This window comes from Amblyomma americanum, chromosome 4, assembly GCF_052857255.1.
Source record: "Amblyomma americanum isolate KBUSLIRL-KWMA chromosome 4, ASM5285725v1, whole genome shotgun sequence".
NCBI lineage: Eukaryota > Metazoa > Arthropoda > Arachnida > Ixodida > Ixodidae > Amblyomma > Amblyomma americanum.
The window spans coordinates 75,887,953-75,908,110 of NC_135500.1; the positions used below are offsets into that span (position 1 = coordinate 75,887,953).

The 20,158-nt window shown below is 46.1% G+C and overlaps 1 protein-coding gene and 1 pseudogene across 1 annotated transcript; one reads left to right on the forward strand and one right to left on the reverse strand.

Annotated features, from left to right (window-relative positions):
• The first annotated feature begins 9,216 nt into the window (after positions 1-9,216).
• On the forward strand, positions 9,217-15,166 carry LOC144129580 (uncharacterized; annotated as a pseudogene).
• Positions 15,167-17,206: 2,040 nt separating this feature from the next.
• LOC144129581 (uncharacterized) lies at positions 17,207-19,805 on the reverse strand. The gene is made up of 3 exons (XM_077663715.1): positions 19,727-19,805; positions 18,195-18,322; positions 17,207-17,344 (listed from the first exon to the last, which is right to left on the reverse strand). Exons 1-3 carry the CDS (start codon positions 19,803-19,805, stop codon positions 17,207-17,209), a joined length of 345 nt encoding a protein of 114 aa, XP_077519841.1.
• Positions 19,806-20,158: the final 353 nt, after the last annotated feature.

The window sequence follows — 20,158 nt, forward strand, 5'->3', positions numbered from 1 at the left end:
AAAGGAAAAACCGAGAAACTAGGAGGTGACAGGACAGTAGTGAAAAAGATAGGAAAGTGAAAGGTGGTGAGAACGATAGGAAAAGGCGACTGTCGATTTCCCCTGTCGGGTCAGGTCGAAGGTGCCACCTACAGGAAGCTGGGGCCAAACAGGTGTGTTGCCTCCGCCGAAAGGCCTTAAATGTGCAAACGCTCAGCATCAGCTCAACCACCAGGATCCCCTTTTTCCTGGACACGGTGATGCCACGCATGGCTAAGCGTGGGTGCGCGGATCCGTCATGACACACTGCTCACCATTATCCCCCTTCGGGGATCTCCCTGCGGATGCTCAGGAACCTGTGGTGTCGCCACTGCCTGTGGTGTCGCCCCCCTGCGGGGTTCTTGAAAGAAGTGAGTAAAGATTTGCAGGACATGCGCGCAAGGCTTGAAATAGAGTCCGAAAAAGAGCACAGGGAAGTGAGAGCAAGCTTAAACTTTTCTAGCAAAACGTTAGTTGAAATTGTGAATAGTCTGAGAGAAGAACGAAATGACAATGCTGAAATTAGGCCGCGAAGCGTCTTGCTCTCCGCCGAATGCGCAACTCTCAAAAAACAAGTGCTCGAAACTGAATTGAGAATAGTGCAGCTGGAACACTGCTAAAGAAATAGTAATATAGAGATCAAAAAGGTACTCCAGGCACAGAGCCTGAAAACCTGGCAGGAATTTTGAAGGAAGAGGAGGAGGAAAACTTTATTGTACTCTAGTGCTTCTTTCTACGGTTATTGGGCATCTTCAGAGATGTTCTATCATTGGTCAAGAAATCTTCTCTGTCGAACTCGTTCACTTCTGGCTGATGATTGACTGCCCTCAATCCAGAGCTCCGCTGGCCACTGCCGCCCGTTGACCTCGCTGAGCCAGATCTTGTTGGCCTTCAAGGTGGTCGCTGGAGAGCAGTGTGCCGTTGCTCCGCACTCGGGTTTTCTATTTTCGGGACCACGTCTATGTTCTGACAGGCCCATGTGATGTGATAGTGTGTGGGTTTTTCGTCGCAGTCGCACCCTGGAAATATGTCCGCGTATATCGTAGGGCGCATTTTGTTTAGTATGCGTAGGTTTGAGTAAGAACTTGTCTGTAATTGTCTCCAAGTGAGAGCTTCCTCTCTGTTGAGATTTATGCCGCGGGGGATATCGCATTCTTCTGCCTCTATAGTTTTCTAGTATGGCCAAGTATTCCTTGTGAAAAACAAGGAACAGCCATCAGCCAAAGCACTGAGCTAATTGACGTAGATGTCTTTCATACGGTACGTATAAAAGATAGAAACAAATCGAATATTTTGTTTCAGTTCCACAGCCTAACAAAGCGGGACGCTGTGATTGAAAATGCTATGAAAAAAGCACGTTCCCGCCTCTGACCTTAGCTTCACAAAGTTTTTTTCCTTTCTTTGTGAACGAACACCAGGGTCCTCAGCTACGCAAACCACGCGGCATGACCATTGCTAACAAAAGGAAATGGACTAAAAGTACTCATGGATAAGGAATGGCAAGAGTCTTGTGAAGAAAACGGAGACTTCACATACTGTGCAACTAACACATTGCAGCGATCTGGAAAAGGTTAACTGAATTCCTCATAATCCCTTTTTCACGACCGTATGTGTCAGATAAAGACGACTACTGATTATCTGACGCCACTTAAAGTATACTCCATGCATGCTATAGACCCTCAAAACACACCCTTTATTCACATCATTGGGCAATGAGCGCGAAGTACAGAAGACAAAATTATTGCTCTCCTTGCCATTTGCCCTTCTACGGTACTGACCAGGAACTTGTTGACAGCCTCTGCTTCCAATATTTTGGTCCTCCCCTGCCGCATTTTTCAATTATCAATTACACTGGCCACCCCAAATCTTGAACTAGACGTATTCATCACTTATGAACAGGTCTTTGCATCCGCCCGCGCTTAAAGGCTCTCTTGTTACTCAGGTCACCACAAAATCACTAATACAGAACTACCCAACCTCTCAAATGGCTCCTTTCAAGCACTTAGCCAATACTTAAATAATGAACTGTGGACACAAGGCACAATACCCTCTCAATGGAAGCAAGCAGAAGTGATAATTATCCCTCAACACAGCAAACCACCCCCTTCTCTGCCCTCAGGCCCATATCGCTCACCTCCTGCTTAGGCAAGCTATACGAACGAATCATCCAAGCACACTTGCAAAACTAAATTGAAAATTAGACTTGCCACTTTTGTAGCAAGAGCTACACTACGGCAGCAGCTTCGCGAGGTCAGCGTGGCCACACTTGAGCCGTGGTCGCATCGTGGCTTCGAGCCGTTGCCTAGCAACCGCAACAGCTGGCAGCCGTCGCTCGCTCCGCCAGCTGTGCGCATGCGCGTGACGTCATAGCAAGTGCCACCGCTGCGGCGCGCCGGCGAAACCGAGTTTCAACAGCCGTGCGCATGCGCCGTAGGAGAGAGAGGGGTCGGCGCAGCTGTATTTATTTAGTCTGGTGAAATTGTCTGAATTGCATCAACTACTAGCCCGTATGGTTGCCTTGTTACAGCTGTATGTATATATATATATATATATATATATATATATATATATATATATATATATATATATATATATATATATATATATATATCAGCAGACAAGTTAAAGGAAATGAGGGGCCCGTTTGACAAATTTATGAAGGGAGCCAACAGTCACCGCAACCAAGGTGCATAGGGGAACGTTAATTTTTTTTTTTTTAATGTGTTATGCTTATCTTAGTAGGGTAATAATTCTTAGATTAATAAATTGCTTAAAGAAAATTACTTATAAAGCAGCAGAAAAAACAACCATGCCGCCGGTGGGATCCGAACCCACGACCTCCGAATATCGCGTCCGGTGCTCTTACCAACTGAGCTACGGCGACGGCTGTCCAATCTGCTGCTCTCGTGGGTATTTATGTTTACTGGGTGTAAGCGAGTCGAGGGTGGCGCTGGTGAACACTCTCAAGGCTCGCTTACACCCAGTAAACATAAATACCCACGAGAGCAGCAGATTGGACAGCCGTCGCCGTAGCTCAGTTGGTAAGAGCACCGGACGCGATATTCGGAGGTCGTGGGTTCGGACCCCACCGGCGGCATGGTTGTTTTTTCTGCTGCTTTATAAGTAATTTTCTTTAAGCAATTTATTAATCTAAGAATTATTACCCTACTAAGATAAGCATAACACATTAAAAAAAAAAAAAATTAACGTTCCCCTATGCACCTTGGTTGCGGTGACTGTTGGCTCCCTTCATAAATATATATATATATATATATATATATATATATATATATATATATATATATATATATATATATATATATATATAGAAGTCGGCTCATGAGATGGCAGAGAGACTGAAAGAAGCCAGGCTTCGCCGTCGGAATGAAACAAAGAAGAGATAGAGAGCCGAAAACCGAGGAAGAGCGGGCAAAGCGTCTCGATAAGCGGCGCAAGGAAGACGCGGCTAGACGGACTTAGCTTCCGACAGTGCATCCACAACGGCCGGGGACGACGAATCGAGTTCTGCGCCTCTGAAAGAAGCTAGACTTCTGAGGCGAAATGAAACAAACAAGCTCTCGCTATTCTACCAGGTTTAACCAGAACTAAACCACAGCTAATTTTTTATGCTCGGTTTTCGACGAGATCTCTTCACGAAGGACGCCTCTCTTCTCCTCCAACACGAAGTCCTTATTGGGTTACCCCCGGCGGAGAACACCTTCTCAAAGATGATATTATGGGCCTTTGACGACACATCCCAGTCCGCCATCGTAGAAGATCTCAATCAGATACACTGCGACTCTCGCGTGTTCAAATATATCTCGGCCTTCCTCACCGCTCGAATAGCCACGATATGCATTGGATCTACTAGATCGTCTCCCATCCAAACACCTGACAAGGTCACTCCACAAGATGTTGTCCTGTCACCACTGCTATTCAATATAGCCATGGCCCCTCTCGCCCACAACCGCTCTGCGCGGATATACCATCTATGCGGATGACATCACCATCTGGTCAACCCGAGGATCCCTCACCGACAAAGAGCAAGCCCTACAAACAGCCATAACTACGGTCGAGCATTTTGTTCAGGCCAGCGGTATGAAATGTGCACAGGGCAAATCGGAAATGATCGGTATTCACGGTCCTCGCTATCGTTCCACCTCCTAATCATGCTTGAAATTCACGGCCACCCTATACACCATTTTTCGTGTTAGGCTCGCACCCAGTTCGCCGGCAGCGTGCCTACTGCCTTCCTCCTCTGTGGCCTGTGCATGCCATGTTTTCAGTGTGCTAGCTTGGTTATTGATGAATTTTTGTCACTTTTTTTATTTTTCCTGGATTTAGCGCTTTCACAACGAACTCGAGATCCACTGAGAACTATTGCATCGTCTTCGGATGCAACAACTACCGAAAGAGAAAAAAAATGGAAATAGAAACATGCGAAGCTCATGAACAGCTGCACCGGCACTGTGATTGCAGGCTTTCTCAGCTGCATCAATTTCCTGCGGACGAACGGCAGCGGCGGCTTAGTGTTGCATATATTGACAAGAAAGACTTCTCGCCATCTCGCGTCTGCTCGGTACACTTCAAACGGACCACATCGACAATTCTTCATCCGATGTACGACCGAAAGGGGAGTAGATGTTTCCATTATGTTTGAGCTATTCATGTTCTTAAGCAAAGAATTATACCTTGGAATCACCTTACCAACAAAAAGAGGAAAGGGAATTACCACAGGCAGATCGACGCACTCTGGCTGCTACTTTGATAACACAGTAGTCTAATGTGGACTCGATTTTTTGCGGTCTAAACTCACCAATGCAACACGTCAAACACAATAAATGTGGCTTTTGTGTTTGCACTCAACTTTTCACAGTGACTCTTTTTCTCCGAGTCTATTCAATCCTAAGATCGCTGTTTTGCCTAACGACCGATAAAGCAACAAAATGGGTTTGTGAAGATTGCCGCCAGCTATGGATCGGCCGTGGTCGATCCAACCGCGGCTTTGATTGGAGTGAAATGTAAAAGCAAATTGTGAAGAGTAAGTATAATTAACTGGGCGAATGCATTGACGGTGGGAGTGCGATGCGTCTGCGCTAGCTTCTTCACGCACACATTCGATCAAAAACTGAAGATCCAGTCCAGAGCGAATGTCTATCTCTAAGGGCCGCTGGCCTGTCGCGCTTTTTTTGCGCTGTGTACAATCGGAATGTAACGATCTAGGAAGCCATTCAAGGCAAACGCCTTTATAGCGAGTCGTAACTAACTTCAATGCTAATCACAGGCACAGCCAGCGCACTATTGCGATTCGATGAGCTTTTGCAGCTTTATTGCTACCCGATGCTCTGCATATGTCGTCTCGGCGAGCTTGATTCAACCTTAAGAAATATTTTCTTGCGTCATGCTCACTGCAGCACCGAAACTAAAGCAAACTAGAAAGAAAACAGCTGCCGCTGACCTACAAGCCAATGCACAACTGCGTGACCCCACTTTCTAACATAGTGATGGTATTGCCCAGATCAGACGGCAGAGCTCTCCGGTAAAATAGAGCATAGAAGACAAACTCACTCATCCGAGTCCTTGGCCTCAGAGTCCAACATGATGTCAAGCCCACCCACCCCATTCGCACTCTACACACAACCGTGCTCAACATACGACGTGTTGCTGGACATCGCAAGGGCATGCGCGAGGAGTACACTGGCCGCCTCGTCATGATCCAGGCCATATATTGAAACCGATATGCCCCCCCCCCCCCCCCCCACAATGTTGATCTCACCGCCAAGAGTAGGATCTATATTCTTCTCGGTACCCTCTTTAAGACACCTCTGGGCCTCCCCATGTGTCATCTACCAATATAATCTTTGCTCTCGGGGTTCACAACACGTTTTCGGAAGTTCAGGATGCTGTTTTTAGCTCCCAAACTCGTCTCCTCACCACCTCGGTGGGTAGGGACATCGTTTAAAAAAATGGGAGACCCGCAAGCCACCAATAGCCTGTCCCTGAATGGGATTCTTTCCACCCCTTCATTACGGCGTCCCTCACAGCCTGATTCGCTTTGGGAAGTTAAACCCCCTTAAACCAAACATAAAAAACGGCCGTGGCTTAGCTTGGTTAAGCCTGGTGATTGCGAAGCACGCCGCTTAGAAAGTCGTTCATCTCGTTCTTCTTCCGTCTCCGTTGATGCTTCCTCTTTGCATTCTGCCGAGCTGCCTTGTTCGTAGGCACCATCGTAACATCTGGCTGTATGACTGCTTTGGCGAGAGGAGCGGAGCTGTTTTATACAGCTGGTGTGACGTCACTCTAACCGTAGCGCCCCTGGTGAGAGGAGCGGGAGTTAGGCCGCCGTTGGTGGCTACCGCCTCGCCTCGCGACGGTGTGAGATGGGGCCCCGTTTTTACACAGCTGGTGTGACGTCACACCGACCGTAGCGCCCCTGGTGAGAGGAGCGGGAGTTAGGCCGCCGTTGGTGGCTACCGCCTCGCCTCGCGACGGCGTGAGATGGGGCCTCGTTTTTACACAGCTGGTGTGACGTCACTCTAGGTCACGTGGTGTGACGTCACGCAGCGAGGTCACGCTAAAGGTCAATGGTGCCTACCACCGCCTCGCCACGGAACGGGCTGAAGTGCGACCTAAAGTAGTATTGCTTCGCAATAAAAAAACTTTCGCGGGGACTCTGCTCCTTGTCACATGAATCAAGAGTCCCGGGCCCCCGGTCATCAGGCCTGTCTTCGCAGAGTGAATAACGAGAAGCTCGACGCACCTATTCGCTCAGAGAAAGCGTATAGTGCGACTAGATCTTTGCGGAAAAGCATGGCACCAGAAGGAGACCAAATTGGCAAAGCATGCATCACTGTGCTCAAGAGAGAGGAAACAACCCGAATTCTAAACTGATGCTTCGACAAGGGACCACTACTGCGTGATTGGAAGCATGCTGAAATAACTCTAATTCTTCAGCCGTGCAAGAAAGCAAATCTACAAATTCTCAGACTCATCTCATAGGCCACATGTACTGCGGGAAATGGTTCAAACGAATCGTTAGCGAACGACTCACATGGTACCTAGAAGGAAAACATCATCCTAACCATGATGTTCGGGTTCAGAAAATAGCTGTCAACCCAAGAATGCATGTTGTAGCTCAAGGAAGATATCCTGGACCCCATATCCACAATACACGAAAGGATCATCCTGGCTGTCGATATCAACGGCGCCTTTGATCACGTTCGCCACAAAGCTATACGCGGCAGCCTGTAAAGCACAGGGTGCGGTAGTAGAGCCAACAACCACGTAAGAACCTTTCCAAATGACCACACAGCCAGGATCAGTGTGAGCGATTTTAAGAGGGAGGAAAGAGAGTGACGGACAAAGGACCTCCACAGGGCTCTATCATCTCGCCACTGTTTTTTTAACAAGGCAATAATTTGCCTTTCCAGGAAGCTGTACAAACAGCAGGTCATTAAACACGCTCTATATGCGAAAAACGTCACAATCTGGCCAAACGAAGTGTCGGCCGGAGAAGCAAGCTCCAAGATGGATGGGAAAATTTAGTGGCAAGAGAGTTCGGACCCCTTAAGGTCTCGGGGCTACCGCACAGCACTCACATTATGCGCATGTGTCCACGCCACGTAGGGCCATGGCACTGACACCCCCGTTCACACAGAGAAGTTAGGTCTCCGGGCCCTGCGACGCAAGGAGGGCCTCCCATTCCTCCCATGTTTCGATGGCGGGCTGTCCCTGCTCCTAGAAGGCCTCGCAACAAGCAGAGAGACTGAAAATTGAAAAATAATTTTTGGAGGAAAGGAAATGACTCAGTATCTGTCTCACACCCTAGCGGACACCTGAACTGCACCGTAAGGGAAAGGATAAAGGAGGAAGTGAAAGAAGAAAGGAACAAAGAGGCGTCGTAGTGGAGTAATAATAGTTGGCTTTGGGGGAAAGGATATGGCGCAGTATGTGTCTCAAATATCGGCGGGCACCTGAACCGCGCCGTAAGGGAAGGGATAAAGGAGGGAGTGAAACAAGAAGGGAAGAAAGGGGTGCTGTAGTGGAGTGCTCGGGAATAATTTCGACCACCTTGGGATCTTTAACCTGCACTGACATCTCACAGCACACGGGCGCCTTAGCGTTTTGCCTCCATCGAAACGCGGCCGGCGCGGTCAGGTTCGAACTCGGGTACTCCGGATGAGTAGCCGAGCACCCTACCCACTGAGCCACCGCGGCGGGTCAGACTAGGCTAGTTAGTGGCGATTTTTGGTAAGCGACGCTAGGAAATACTGCGCATGCGGGAATATTTATAGTGTGCGTGACTACTGCCAATTATTCCCTCAGAAAAAAAATGGTTGAGCTTGGCTCAGTGGACTGGTGGGAAACACTAAAAATTGCTCGCACAATTAAAAAAACCTATCGGCTTGAAGCGTGTAATTTGATGCATAGGCTTGCATTAGCATAATAACTTCAAGAACGAGCGAGAATGGCAAAGTTTTTCAATAACGTACATGCTTCCTTCTGAGTAGTCGGTGCTCGGCTACAGATTCCGAGCGCATGTTTCATCCTAGCCGCAGGGGCCGTGTTTTGACGGAGACAAAACGCAAAAGGGGCCCGTTGGTTGACCCGCCGCGATGACTTAGTAGTTAAGGCACTCGTCTATTGGGTGGGAGTGTCCGGGCTTGAACCCGACCGCGGCGGCCGCGTTTCAATGGAGGCGCAAAAGGCGCCCGTGTGCTGTGCGATGTCAGTGGACGTTAAATATAGACCTTTTCACGGCCTATCCTTGAACCAGCGCGCCTGCGCTGGCATCGCTGTTGTTGAGAGTATCCTACCACAGTGGCCACCTCTCTCCAAGCTGTGACATCGCCGACTCGCCCAGCAGTTCATTGGCCCAGTCTGTGCTTTTCGAAGCGGTGTGCTTCTACTATGTCGTACTCGAATCGAAAATAATCTGGGCGGAATTGCGCTGTCTACGGCTGCACTAACAACCAGCGCCAAAGAAACATTCTAGGCGTCATCGTATGCCCACAGCACAGCGTTCCGCGAGAGGCGTGTCGATGCGATATGTTTACTTTGCATCGTTTCCCCGCGTCGCCTGAACTGCGGCCGCAGTGGATCGCAGCCGTCAGCAGGAAGAACTTTAAGGCGACAGAAGCCTCCAGTGTGTGCTCGCGACACTTAGTCGGAGGAAAGACGGGCGAAAACGCTGTCCCCATGCTGGATATGGGCTACGAGAAGAAAGTAAGTTTCCGTCGTCTTTCACTCACAACCCAGATGAGCGCACACGCTTCTGCTACGACGATTTAACAGCATCTTTTATCAGGTGGTTGTTGGACGACGCCGCCTAGTCAGACAGACGTACACACCGCAACCAAAGAAGGTACGCTGTGATGCTTCACGCGCATTTCGGAAGTGTGACAGCTCGTGCCTCTTTGTAGATGCGGAGATCGGCTGGCGCCGAGACGTGGTTGTGCAGCGATGCTGGACAGAATACTGACGTTGGAGCGCAAACGTGTCCAGATTTAGTAAGTTTATTATCTTCTCATTCTTACGGTGCAATGCCCAGACAAAGTCCGCAGGCACAATGAAATAATCAAAAGAGACGATGGCATGCTCGTTCAGGTTTTGGAGCTTGCTCAGTTAAGCAACATCGCGAATCGGCGAAACCAGACGCACGTTACTTTACTTCGTCATGTGCTTCGGAGAATAATTCTCTCTGGTGCTCGCCCCCCCCCTTTTTTTTTGTAAGCATTTCTGATACAGCCCAGGGCGATCTAAGCAGGTAGAGCGCAGTACATTCTTCATACTTTTTCCAAAACGCTCCAGTCGCGTGCTCTGGTACGCATTTGGACATCCGTTGGTGTCTGCATGTATTTTTGAGGTGAAGAGAAGCGAGATCAGATTTGATCCCTGGTCCAATTAAGTGTCTGTCGGGTCATATAAAATATTTTGGCGCTCAGCGAAACGTGTTTGCATTTTTATATAGTTGTTTTGCTAATGAGAGAAATTACAATGCAGACCAGCCTCCTAGTCGGTAAGGTAATTACTCTGCCGTTTTTCTTTCCACTGTTACATGCCAAACAAGTACCATTGAAAGGCCCCTACCTCATGGGCAGAACAGTTTCTTGATAAGTGCACGTGCAGCATTGAGTGAATGCACTGAAAATTGTTCTCTTCCTCTCCTGTACGTGGGTGCATAATTTGCATATTAGAGTGTGCTGGTATTATGTTTCGGCATAGTACCTTTCATGCCGAAAGGTAACTATGCATAGTTGTCTTTCAGACAAGTTGTTTCCTTCAGCTGCAATGACACATAGTTATTAATGTAAGGTGAAATTGACCATTTTAATGATGCCCCTGCATTCATGGTGAATGTGGCTGACTTGACGTATACAGTAAATGTTGTCAATAGTTACGAGGAAAGCACTAAATGGTCAAATTGTTATTTTTGTGCAGTCCATGTCTGATGACAAGGATACTGAAACACAACCTTTGATGAGTATGAGGCTTGCTTGGTAAGTGAAAGCCTTGCATGGCACTTAATGTCCACAACCTTCATATTTTAGAGCACATTTGTGTGCATGTCATGGCATCATTGATTGCTCGCAGCTACACTCTCCTAGGTCATTAAATCATGCCCTTGTGAGATGTTTGGAATCGTTGTTAGGTGCAAAATAATGCGAATGAAAGCTCTTTTAAACATTTTCTCTTTTCTAGAAAGTTGCTCGAGCATATCAAGTAGGAATCATCTGTACTGTGGGGACGAAAGTTTGTTGGATGAGAGTTTTTGGAAAAACAAACGTTTATTGCAGCTCCACCTCGCTACCCAGTCACCCGATATTGTTACCAAAGGAAGGTGCATTTAGGCCTTTAACACCATTCAATATCATTCATTCATTCCAAGAACTCACGTCCCACAAACTTTTCTCCCCAATAGTACAGCTTGCATCAGTATATCCATTAAGGCAGGACATGGTCACGCTAATGTTTCCTTCCGCAGTAAGCATCTAACACCGAAGGTGCCAAAGGGCAGCGTCATTATATGCTTTGTCTTCGTTACATGATACAACCTGTAAGAGAAGTTCATATTCATGTAGGCATATCTGAACTGCTAATAAATACAGACTTTGCTCAGAATGGAAACTTTCAAATACAACACCATTGTGTAGTTTGGAGCAAGGGCTAGTTTCACTTCATTACTGCTCGATGGCCGAGTTTATGCATCATCGCACCACATATCAATATGTCACTGCCTCATAGGCAGAGGTGTTTCTGGATAAGTGCACACACAGCATTACATGAATACCCTTTAATTTTTATTTTTGCTGCCTTGTATGCATGCATGTAACTTGCACACCTTAGTGTATAGGTATTTTATTCGGCCCTGTTCAACCACCAAACAGTGCCTTCGGTGGACAAGTTCCAACTTCTAACGCCTCTAGAGTAAAATGTGGGTTGCCTGACTGGCTGTGCTTTGACATCTAGGTTAGGTGTAAAGGCCAGTTTCACCACAGAACTTCATAAATGGTTGAGCTGGTGCTAGATAGCAACATTATGAGCATAATTCTGACCAAAATGCCACTGGTCATCACTACGCGATGCTCTTACCAATAAAATAGTTATAAAAATATCAAGTGCTGTAACTCTTTTCTGCTGGCGCTGAACCAGGCATTGGGCCCCAACACTATGATGCATTAAACTGCTAATACCCATCTGTAACCTGTCTTAGTGCATATTAGATAAAAAGTAGTCAATGTGAAGTGAAACAGTCAAAAAATGGCTTGCATTTTGTCTATGGTTGAATTCTGGACCGGAAAATGGATTTGACTTGCATAATGGAAGCTAGCGGTGATAAATATGCATGCTGCAACACAATTTTTATTTTAAAAATAAATTAAAACCACACATTGGTAACTGTGCTTTAATATCAATTGATACAGGGAGCTGATGACATGGTCAAGGAGCCGAAATCAGATGAAGTGGCAACTGCTGTGGTAAGTGCTTTCATAGGGGCCTGGTTAGCACTAAGTTCTACATAAGTTCTAACAAGCGAATGTGCTTAGTACTATGATCAACAATTGACACGCATTTTTCTTTGATGCAGGTAGTGCCCGACATGGACGAGGAGGCAATTCCAGACGAAGTAATACCTACTATAGCAAGTGCCCTCCTATCATCTGCAATCTGTCGTTTTAGTTGGCAGCACTCGGAATGCACATGCCACGGCATATTAAGCACTTGTGCTTCAATTTATGTCGAAGCACTCTGCTTCAATTTATGTTGAAGCACTCTGATATGGAGGTAACAAGAACTTTTAGTGCGTAAGCACTAATCCGATGGGTACAAATCCCGAGCAAAATTGTTCGTTGTCTGTTCGTCCTCCGTGAGCTCTCCGTCCCGCGACAGTGCCCACTCTTCGTAATCTCCTACAATGAAAAAAAGGTGCTTTCGCACTGACTTGAATGTAGTAGACATTCTTTGCGTGCTTTTGTATATGTTTAGTAGACAACGCTTGTAAGGTCACGGCTTAAAATGTTAAGATTTGCGGCTAGGCAGATAAGTTCTCTTCGCATACCGGTTTTCAAATGTTCGGGGAAAAAGCTACAAGATCATCTTGTATATCAGAAAGCATACTGGGTGCTACTGCACATCACGCTACTGCTGAAACTAAATGCACAATATTTTTCCATAATGCAGGCAGCTGCTGAAACGTCTGAGGAGATGACGGAAGATGAAGCGACACCTGCCGTGGTAAGTTCCCGCCTGCCTGCAGCTGTGTGCGATTCTTTGAGTGTTAATGTCACGGCTAAGGGCAGATGGTTGAACCCAGAGCGCGCTCTCTCCGAAATCCAATAATAGTGCGTCTCTTTGAGATGCTGATGATTGATGCCTCAGCCTGTGAGAACTAGTCAGTGACTTCAAGAAAAAAGTGATGGCAGCACGCATTATGACAAGCATGCACTCTAGGACAAGTATCAGACTGCCACCAATACTCGATGCACATTGTTTTTCATTATTCAGGCAGCACCAGAAATGGCCGATGAGGTGATCCCAGATGAAGCAGCAACTGCCTTGGTAAGTGGCAACATGCATATGTGCCGTCCATGGCACAAATGTTTCATCAAAGCTAATGGGAAATGGTTGCATTCATAATGCACAAGCTCTGACATGCAAAAATATTTATCATTAACAAAATGCAGGTTGCCAGTACCAGTACGTTTTGCCGGTGCTAGAAAGCTGAGCATGTCGAAGTGTATCCGCACTAACACCACACAGCAGTGAAGTCTCATGTAAGGCACTGGCAACTCACCATGACAGGTGCATTGTGCTCACAAAGAAATTGAGAGATTAAGACTTTCATTTCATAATTAAAATTCAATTAAAAGAGAAGAAAATGATCCAAAATGTAAACTTATGAAAGGGTGATTGCCAAGTGATATTTGGGCCAAACAGTTTAAATGGTTTAAGAAATAAAATCAGGATGACCTTTGTTCACGGAGAAGACCTTTTAGTGCAATAAATGTGGCGTGATGTGGAGGCAATGATTACTGAAACTCACGTGACTAAAAGTATAGCTCGAGATCATATCATAGACATTTCAGTGAGCACTTTTTCCGCAATCCTCCATCATGTTCTGATGATGTGAAATGCCAGTCCCCAATGTGTGCCACAGTTGTTTACACCTCAGCAGGAACAAGTTTTCCACCAATTTTGTGAAGAGAACCTTTGGAACGCATAGGGAAACTTAAGGAATGTTCTATTGTCAAATTTTTATGGTTGCTGCTGGTTGGGTCCACCGCGAAAGCAAACAAAAGTTCATGCTGATAGAAGTCCATGTGGCCGCAAATAGCTGCTGCGCAACTGAAGAATTCAAGACGCTAGTTTCTTGAAATGCAGAAGCCATTTTATTACTGGAATTCATTTAAAATGTGTACTGCTCTGGTTCATCCTCTAAGGTGTTACTTAGGGCTCAGAAAAAACTCAGAAGTTGACAGGTGTGCCACCACTTCAAAAATGTGTGCAGCTCACAAGCTGCAGTCAGGGAAAGCAGCTCTGCTTAGGTTTACCATCCACATCGACATACAGACCTGGCAACTTACTGTTTCTTTTTCTTTGCAATAAGAAGAAATTTGTTTATGGCCAATGAGTTTCTTATCACCAGTCAGGAAGGAGGTAAAAGGGTTCCAGCAGTCGTGGCATGCTGATGACTTTCGTGCTTTAAGTTATGCCTAGCTGGCTTTGTGATATGGAGATGGAAAGTATTTCAGGACTATTTGTGGAAAATGTGCAGGTGTAGTTTTGGATAATCACGAGACTTTAACCACTGTATTGGTGCCTTGTTTTGTTATTTGGTGCGCAAGTAACTCTTTCAACTTTCTTTCCATGCAAGAATATTCTGTTGAAGTGAAAACTACTTCAACTCAGTGGGAGGACCAGAACAATGAGCATAGTTATTGCCAATCTGGACGTGGTACATGGTCAAAGAAGCAGCAGCTATCTGCAGCAACGTTAGGAGAAGACGACTGTGTCTTTTATACGGGGCTGGCTAAAAGACCCTTCCGAAACTTGGTCGCAGCATTGAAAGCAGAATCGAGGAAGGTCTTCACTGAATACCTTCCTCAGCTGCTGCTCACTCTCATGCGACTGCGCCTTGGCCTTCTCTATGGGCACTTGGCTAGAATATTTCAAATATCTGTAGGGAGTGTCTGCAACATTTTCAGGCATGTCCTGTCGGTGCTGTGCACTATTATGAAAAAAGTCGTAATTTGGCTACCACAATCAATCATACGAAACAGCATGCCCAAGTCATTCATTGACAACAGATACGACACAACCTCATGTATTGTCGACTGCTCCGAGATAAACCTGCAGCGGCCAAAAAAAACTAATGCCAAGGGCTCAAACCCACAGTAGCTACAAGGCGCACAACACTATGAAGTTTCTTATTGCAATAGCACCAAATGGCTACAGAATATATGTGTCTCCAGCTTATAGAGGACGTGCATCGGAGAAATATGTCACACAAGACTGCAAGCTGGAGGACCATCTCGGCCCAGGAGATGAAGTCATGCCTGACAGAGGCTTCACCCTGACAACAAGCATGATAATCCAAGGAGTGAAGCTAAATGTGCCTGCCTTCACAAAAGGTAAGGGTATCGTGTAAACATGCGATAATGAATGACTGGATTGCCTCATGGATATGTCATTTTGCATGGAAATCTCAACTCAGTGAAGAGGAAGTCACCAGGACGAGACGGATAGCTTCCGTGCGTATTCACGTGGAGCGCGCAATAAACAGGATTAAAACCTACAGAATATTTAAGCAGGCCCTGCCCATCAAGTCCAGAAAGACGATAAGTCAAATGATTCTTGTTTGTACAGGGCTTTGCAATCTCAAAGGCCCTTTAATCGCTACCAGGAGAGAAGCCACAACTGAGTAAATTTGTGCCAAGTACAAGAGTACGCATGGTCAGCCTCCCTTCTGTGGAAAGTGAACAAAATAGAGTAGTCGTGCCATATGACTGGAGCCATGTTGCAGTAGCCTTCCAAGCTAAAACTTGGAAAGAACCTCATTCCAAAGCAATGACGTGGCTGGCATTTAAAAAACAGGTCCTTACACGTGCTCAAAACCTATCACTAATACCTTAAAAAAGAGGTCATTCTAATCCTCAATGTGCATATGAAGCAAAGAACTGGCAAAGCAGATGTGGGGACACTGCACACATGCATGTGGCTTTACTACGCATCAGCATTTTCTAGATTGGTATTGCTTGCAGCCAATGTCAACACTTTTCACAGCCGACTGGACTTCAAGGTATTTGCACTAGAGGTGTTTCACATACACAGTTTTCCAGTTTATGAATGCACAATAAATGTGGAACTAAATAGGTGCATTTGCGATTAAAAGGCCTTCTTATGGTACTCACTCGTTAAAATGAGTTTGTTCGCTCTGTAATTACATTGTGCCAGCAATGCAATATGCACTTATTTTATTTGCAAATATTTCCGAAATAGCACAGTGGCCATTAGCAATGTACACAAAAAACAAGTGGAAACTGTAGACATCATTACACGTAACAGTGCATTGGCCATGGAGATATGGATTATAACAATGCATACTGAACAAGTTGGCGCGATGAAACGAGGAAAAGCGAGACAAAGACGAGCGCTACTCACACCTGAAGGCCTCGCTTGTCCTTGTTTTTTCCGCGCCAACTTCTTCGGTATGCATATCAACCAACTAGCGCACTTTCTGCTCCCCTAATTATAACAATGGTTTTGCACTGAGCAGATCACATGCTCTATAGATCACACAGGGCAACAATTATAGGCCATAACTTGTTGAATACCTGTCTTGGACCGGCAATAAATTCATGAATTACAGGGTTGCCTACATTGCAAGCACACTTCAGACACACAGTATCTCGCACTTTAAATGAAGTACTGGATAATACGCAGCCCCAGAATTTTTATTCCAGGAGCACTCCCTTTTCAAATTCTGAGTTCACAGAACCTTGAGTACTCCGTGGAGATAATGAGCCGTCCAGACGCATGACGCCTTTCCAATTCTGGCAGGAGGTCACGGAAGTAAAACTGTTGGAGTCGTGGCAAGTTTGAGTTCACGAACATAGGTGCAAAAGGCACTTCAATAACATTTCCAGCTTCTATACTCAACATGTAAAAATAACAGAGTTCACGACCTGTGCACAGCATCTGCAGCTGAACTTGGGCATAGTAACTGTTCGGCCCATTTTCGGACAGCATGTACCTTCATATCAACCTCCTTAACGTCGTGCCTTCCAGAACGCACAAGGTCCACACAGTTCATCACATGTGGACACTTTATTTCTAGAACAGCAAGAGCTGTCTCAAGGAGACCATAGGGAGACGCAGAGAGCCAGGGCATATCTGGACATAATATTGTGCCGCACTGTGCCACACTATGCCCTGTTTTTTTTTCAAATTGTGCACGAGCCACTGTTTCATATTTCTGGCCATACTTCGTAGCTTCATTGCCAGAAAACTTCGGACTGATTATAGCACTCACTGATTTGTTACCTTGTGTGCTGCTTTTCTTAGGCATTTTTCTTATACAAGATGCTGTCAATCTAAGGCACCGCGCCTTTCCCAAAGTGGCGAATTTTGCCTCCTTGTTTCTTTCTCCAAAGCTGCTGCTGCCTTTGGCGATAAGTTTATAAACTTGTTATAGAAGGCACGCAGCATCGAAGGCAGCTGGCTGGTTAATCACTTCTGGCTTCATGGCTACCATGTGTTGCAGCCTCTTGCCGAAATCTGCTGGGCTGCCGTGGTGCTGCACTGAACGTTGCATAAAGCTGTGTGCCTGGAAGTGGAATGAAAGAGCACACCACATTGAAACGAATATGCCTCTGTAACCTCTATCCATATAGTCTACAACAAGAGGTTAAACTTTTTCTGTGCTCTAAATATGTAATAAGGCTGACATGCTAGCGATAGCAAGTTAGGTTTTTCAGCCTCCCAAGACCTAGAACCATTTTCAAGTAACAGGGAAAACTGTCCTACAAAACACGTGAGGGGAATCTGGAACCAAACGTGCATTTGGCTTTGCACAAAACCATGCATGGGAATATTTAGCATCTGCCATTTACTCAGCACGCAGCCAAATAAAGACAGAAGTTGAAAACAGCTGAGCACATTAACAAAAAGGATGACACCTGGACTATTGAAGAGCTCGGGATATCCTGACTCCTCATGCATTTTCTTCAATTCCTCTTCTGAGAGTGGCGCTTTAAAAGGCACAGTCCTGCCTGAACTTCAGGGTCGACTGTTTTTTGCTTCGACTTGAAGTCTATGTGGTCAAGTCTGCTGGGCTCAACGTTGCGTTTTGTTCCTCTATTCCATTTTGCGGCAGCGTCTGTGCAGACCCTTCCAGTGAAGCCACGAGAAACTTCACAGTCCACCTTCCACGGTACCGCTCCCACATGGCTGCACACTCTTGCCTGTCCAGCCATGCAGGAGCAACCAGCACGCAGAAATTCACCTGTGCTCTTTGGTGACAGCCACACTTAATGTGGCCTGCTATTTACAGTCTGTGAGGGCGTCACTTTAGGTTTTAGCATCACAATGTCATCACTCACTCTGTGTGCAAGTACTATCCCCACCCACCCTGACTGCAAGTAATTATATGACTCTAAAGATTTGTATGCTCTTACTTCAAGCAGGTCACAGGCTTTTGTCTGCACTAAGTAGAACACAATGTCCGGCCCCCTTATCTCTGGCCAGTCGCGCATGTCTTCTGACCAGTCTTTGATGTCATCTGGGTGGGTGTACATCATGGTTTCTGCAAATGAAAAGAGCACATAACTATTGGTGCATTACTCTTCCATAATATAGTTTTTAGATGTTGAATTCAGAAAACTGCTTTTTACTAAGCAATGCAAATCAGCTGTCTCAAGGAGACAATTTCAACAAAGCATTGTAATCATAATATAAATCAAACATTATAAGACCATCATCTCTAAGTTATGCACATGTTTTGGGCAGACATTCTTTTCTACATAACCACTGCAAATTTCTCACTATGCATTATGGCACACTTAATGAATAAAAAAATGCATGCAGCTAGCCTACATTGCCTCCTAGACATTATTAGTGGTTAAATGCCCAGTGCAGTACCTTACACTTTATCCGACTACGCAGTTAAATCAAGCAATGTACCAGTAAACAGCATTCTCGCTGCAGCCATTACTAGCTACTAGCAAACTTTGCGGCGAATAAACTTCCATTCAAAGCCATTTTTCAAGGAACGCTTTTCAGTCAGACGAAGCAATAACACCACGCACCCACTTTCGCTTCTCCAGCCGTACGGCACGCAAAAAACGCGAGTACGTGTAATCAAGCTCTTATTTCGCTGACATGAACGCTCGGATGTGACAGCGACGATTGCGTTTTTTTACTCAAGAGTATGCGTCCATTAAATTACGCTCGGCATACTAGCACTAGCAAGCATAAGTGCAAGAAAGAGCGTGCGCTTTCTTGCCGCCGTGGCGTTCACAGGTGATGCGAAAGCGGGTGTCATTCTTCTCGGTGTCTTGAATTGGTATTACCCTGCGCGGGGGCTCACTGGTTAGGACGCTTGACTGCTAATCACGAGGACACGGGTTCGATACCAGACGCAGCGGCCACGTTTTTATGGGGGCCAGACGCAAGGTGCTGCGTGATGTCAGCTCATGTTAAAGAGCCCCAGGTGATCGAAATTATCTGAAACCTCTCACTATGGTATCCCTCAGAGCCGATGTTCCATTGGAACGTTAAACCCATTAAAAAAAAATAAAGTCTCACCCCAAACGCTTAGCCTCCCTAAGATCGTTAGCGAGTCCGCTCCTTGGCGACTAATACTATGTTACTTTTAAGACACATCATCCAAGAGCACAACTATTCACTGATTACCTGATTAGTTGTGCCCACAGAATGTCTGCCAGCACGTTCACTTCCACAAACCGAAGAATGGCTACACTAAACAACAACTATCAATGTGTCGCCGTTATGCGCATTATTAATACAAGATGAACCTGCAACCACAAACTTGGCAGGAGACGACACAGGAATATTTTCGAACGTTACTGAATGCGCACAATGGGCAAATTTGCTCCGGAACATGCGTAGCTCCGCAAATTGATCAAGCGTGGCTGCACACAAACACTGCTGCTCCACAAAGGAATGAGTACGCAGTAAAAACACTCACCACTGATCAGCACATGTCGCGACGAACTCGACGCAGTCGACGAAGCGCACGCACCGCGGGCTCCTTTCTCGGTGCTCATCACGATCGCGTTATTAGAGATCACCTAGTTGCTATTTGTTCCTCCGCGCAGGGCAAAGGAAGTGGACAACACAGCAACAAAAACAAACGGCAAAAATCAGGGATGCTGAGAGGTCACAGGAACTTTGGTTGCACAAGCGAAGCAAGGCACGGCAGCAGGAGTAATTTTGTTGTAACAGCTCGAAATGGCGCTTTTTCTTCTTTCTGACGTTAGGCGGCGCCAAAATGCTAACATGGCGCCGCGCAGAGGGGGGATTTTGAAAAGGTGTATACCCAGGTGGTCGAAATTATTCCGGAGACTTCCGCTCCGGCACCTCTTACTTCTCTCAGTACCTCCTTTATCCTTTCCATTAC

Coding starts and splice junctions, on each gene's coding strand:
- LOC144129581 (XM_077663715.1), bottom strand. CDS start 19,805: ATGAGCACCGAGAAAGGAGCCCGCGGTGCGTGCGCTTCGTCGACTGCG. Junction 18,323..19,726: donor GCGACATGTGCTGATCAGTG/GTGAGTGTTTTT, acceptor TTTCATTTGCAG/AAACCATGATGTACACCCAC. Junction 17,345..18,194: donor AAGCCTGTGACCTGCTTGAA/GTAAGAGCATAC, acceptor TTCCACTTCCAG/GCACACAGCTTTATGCAACG.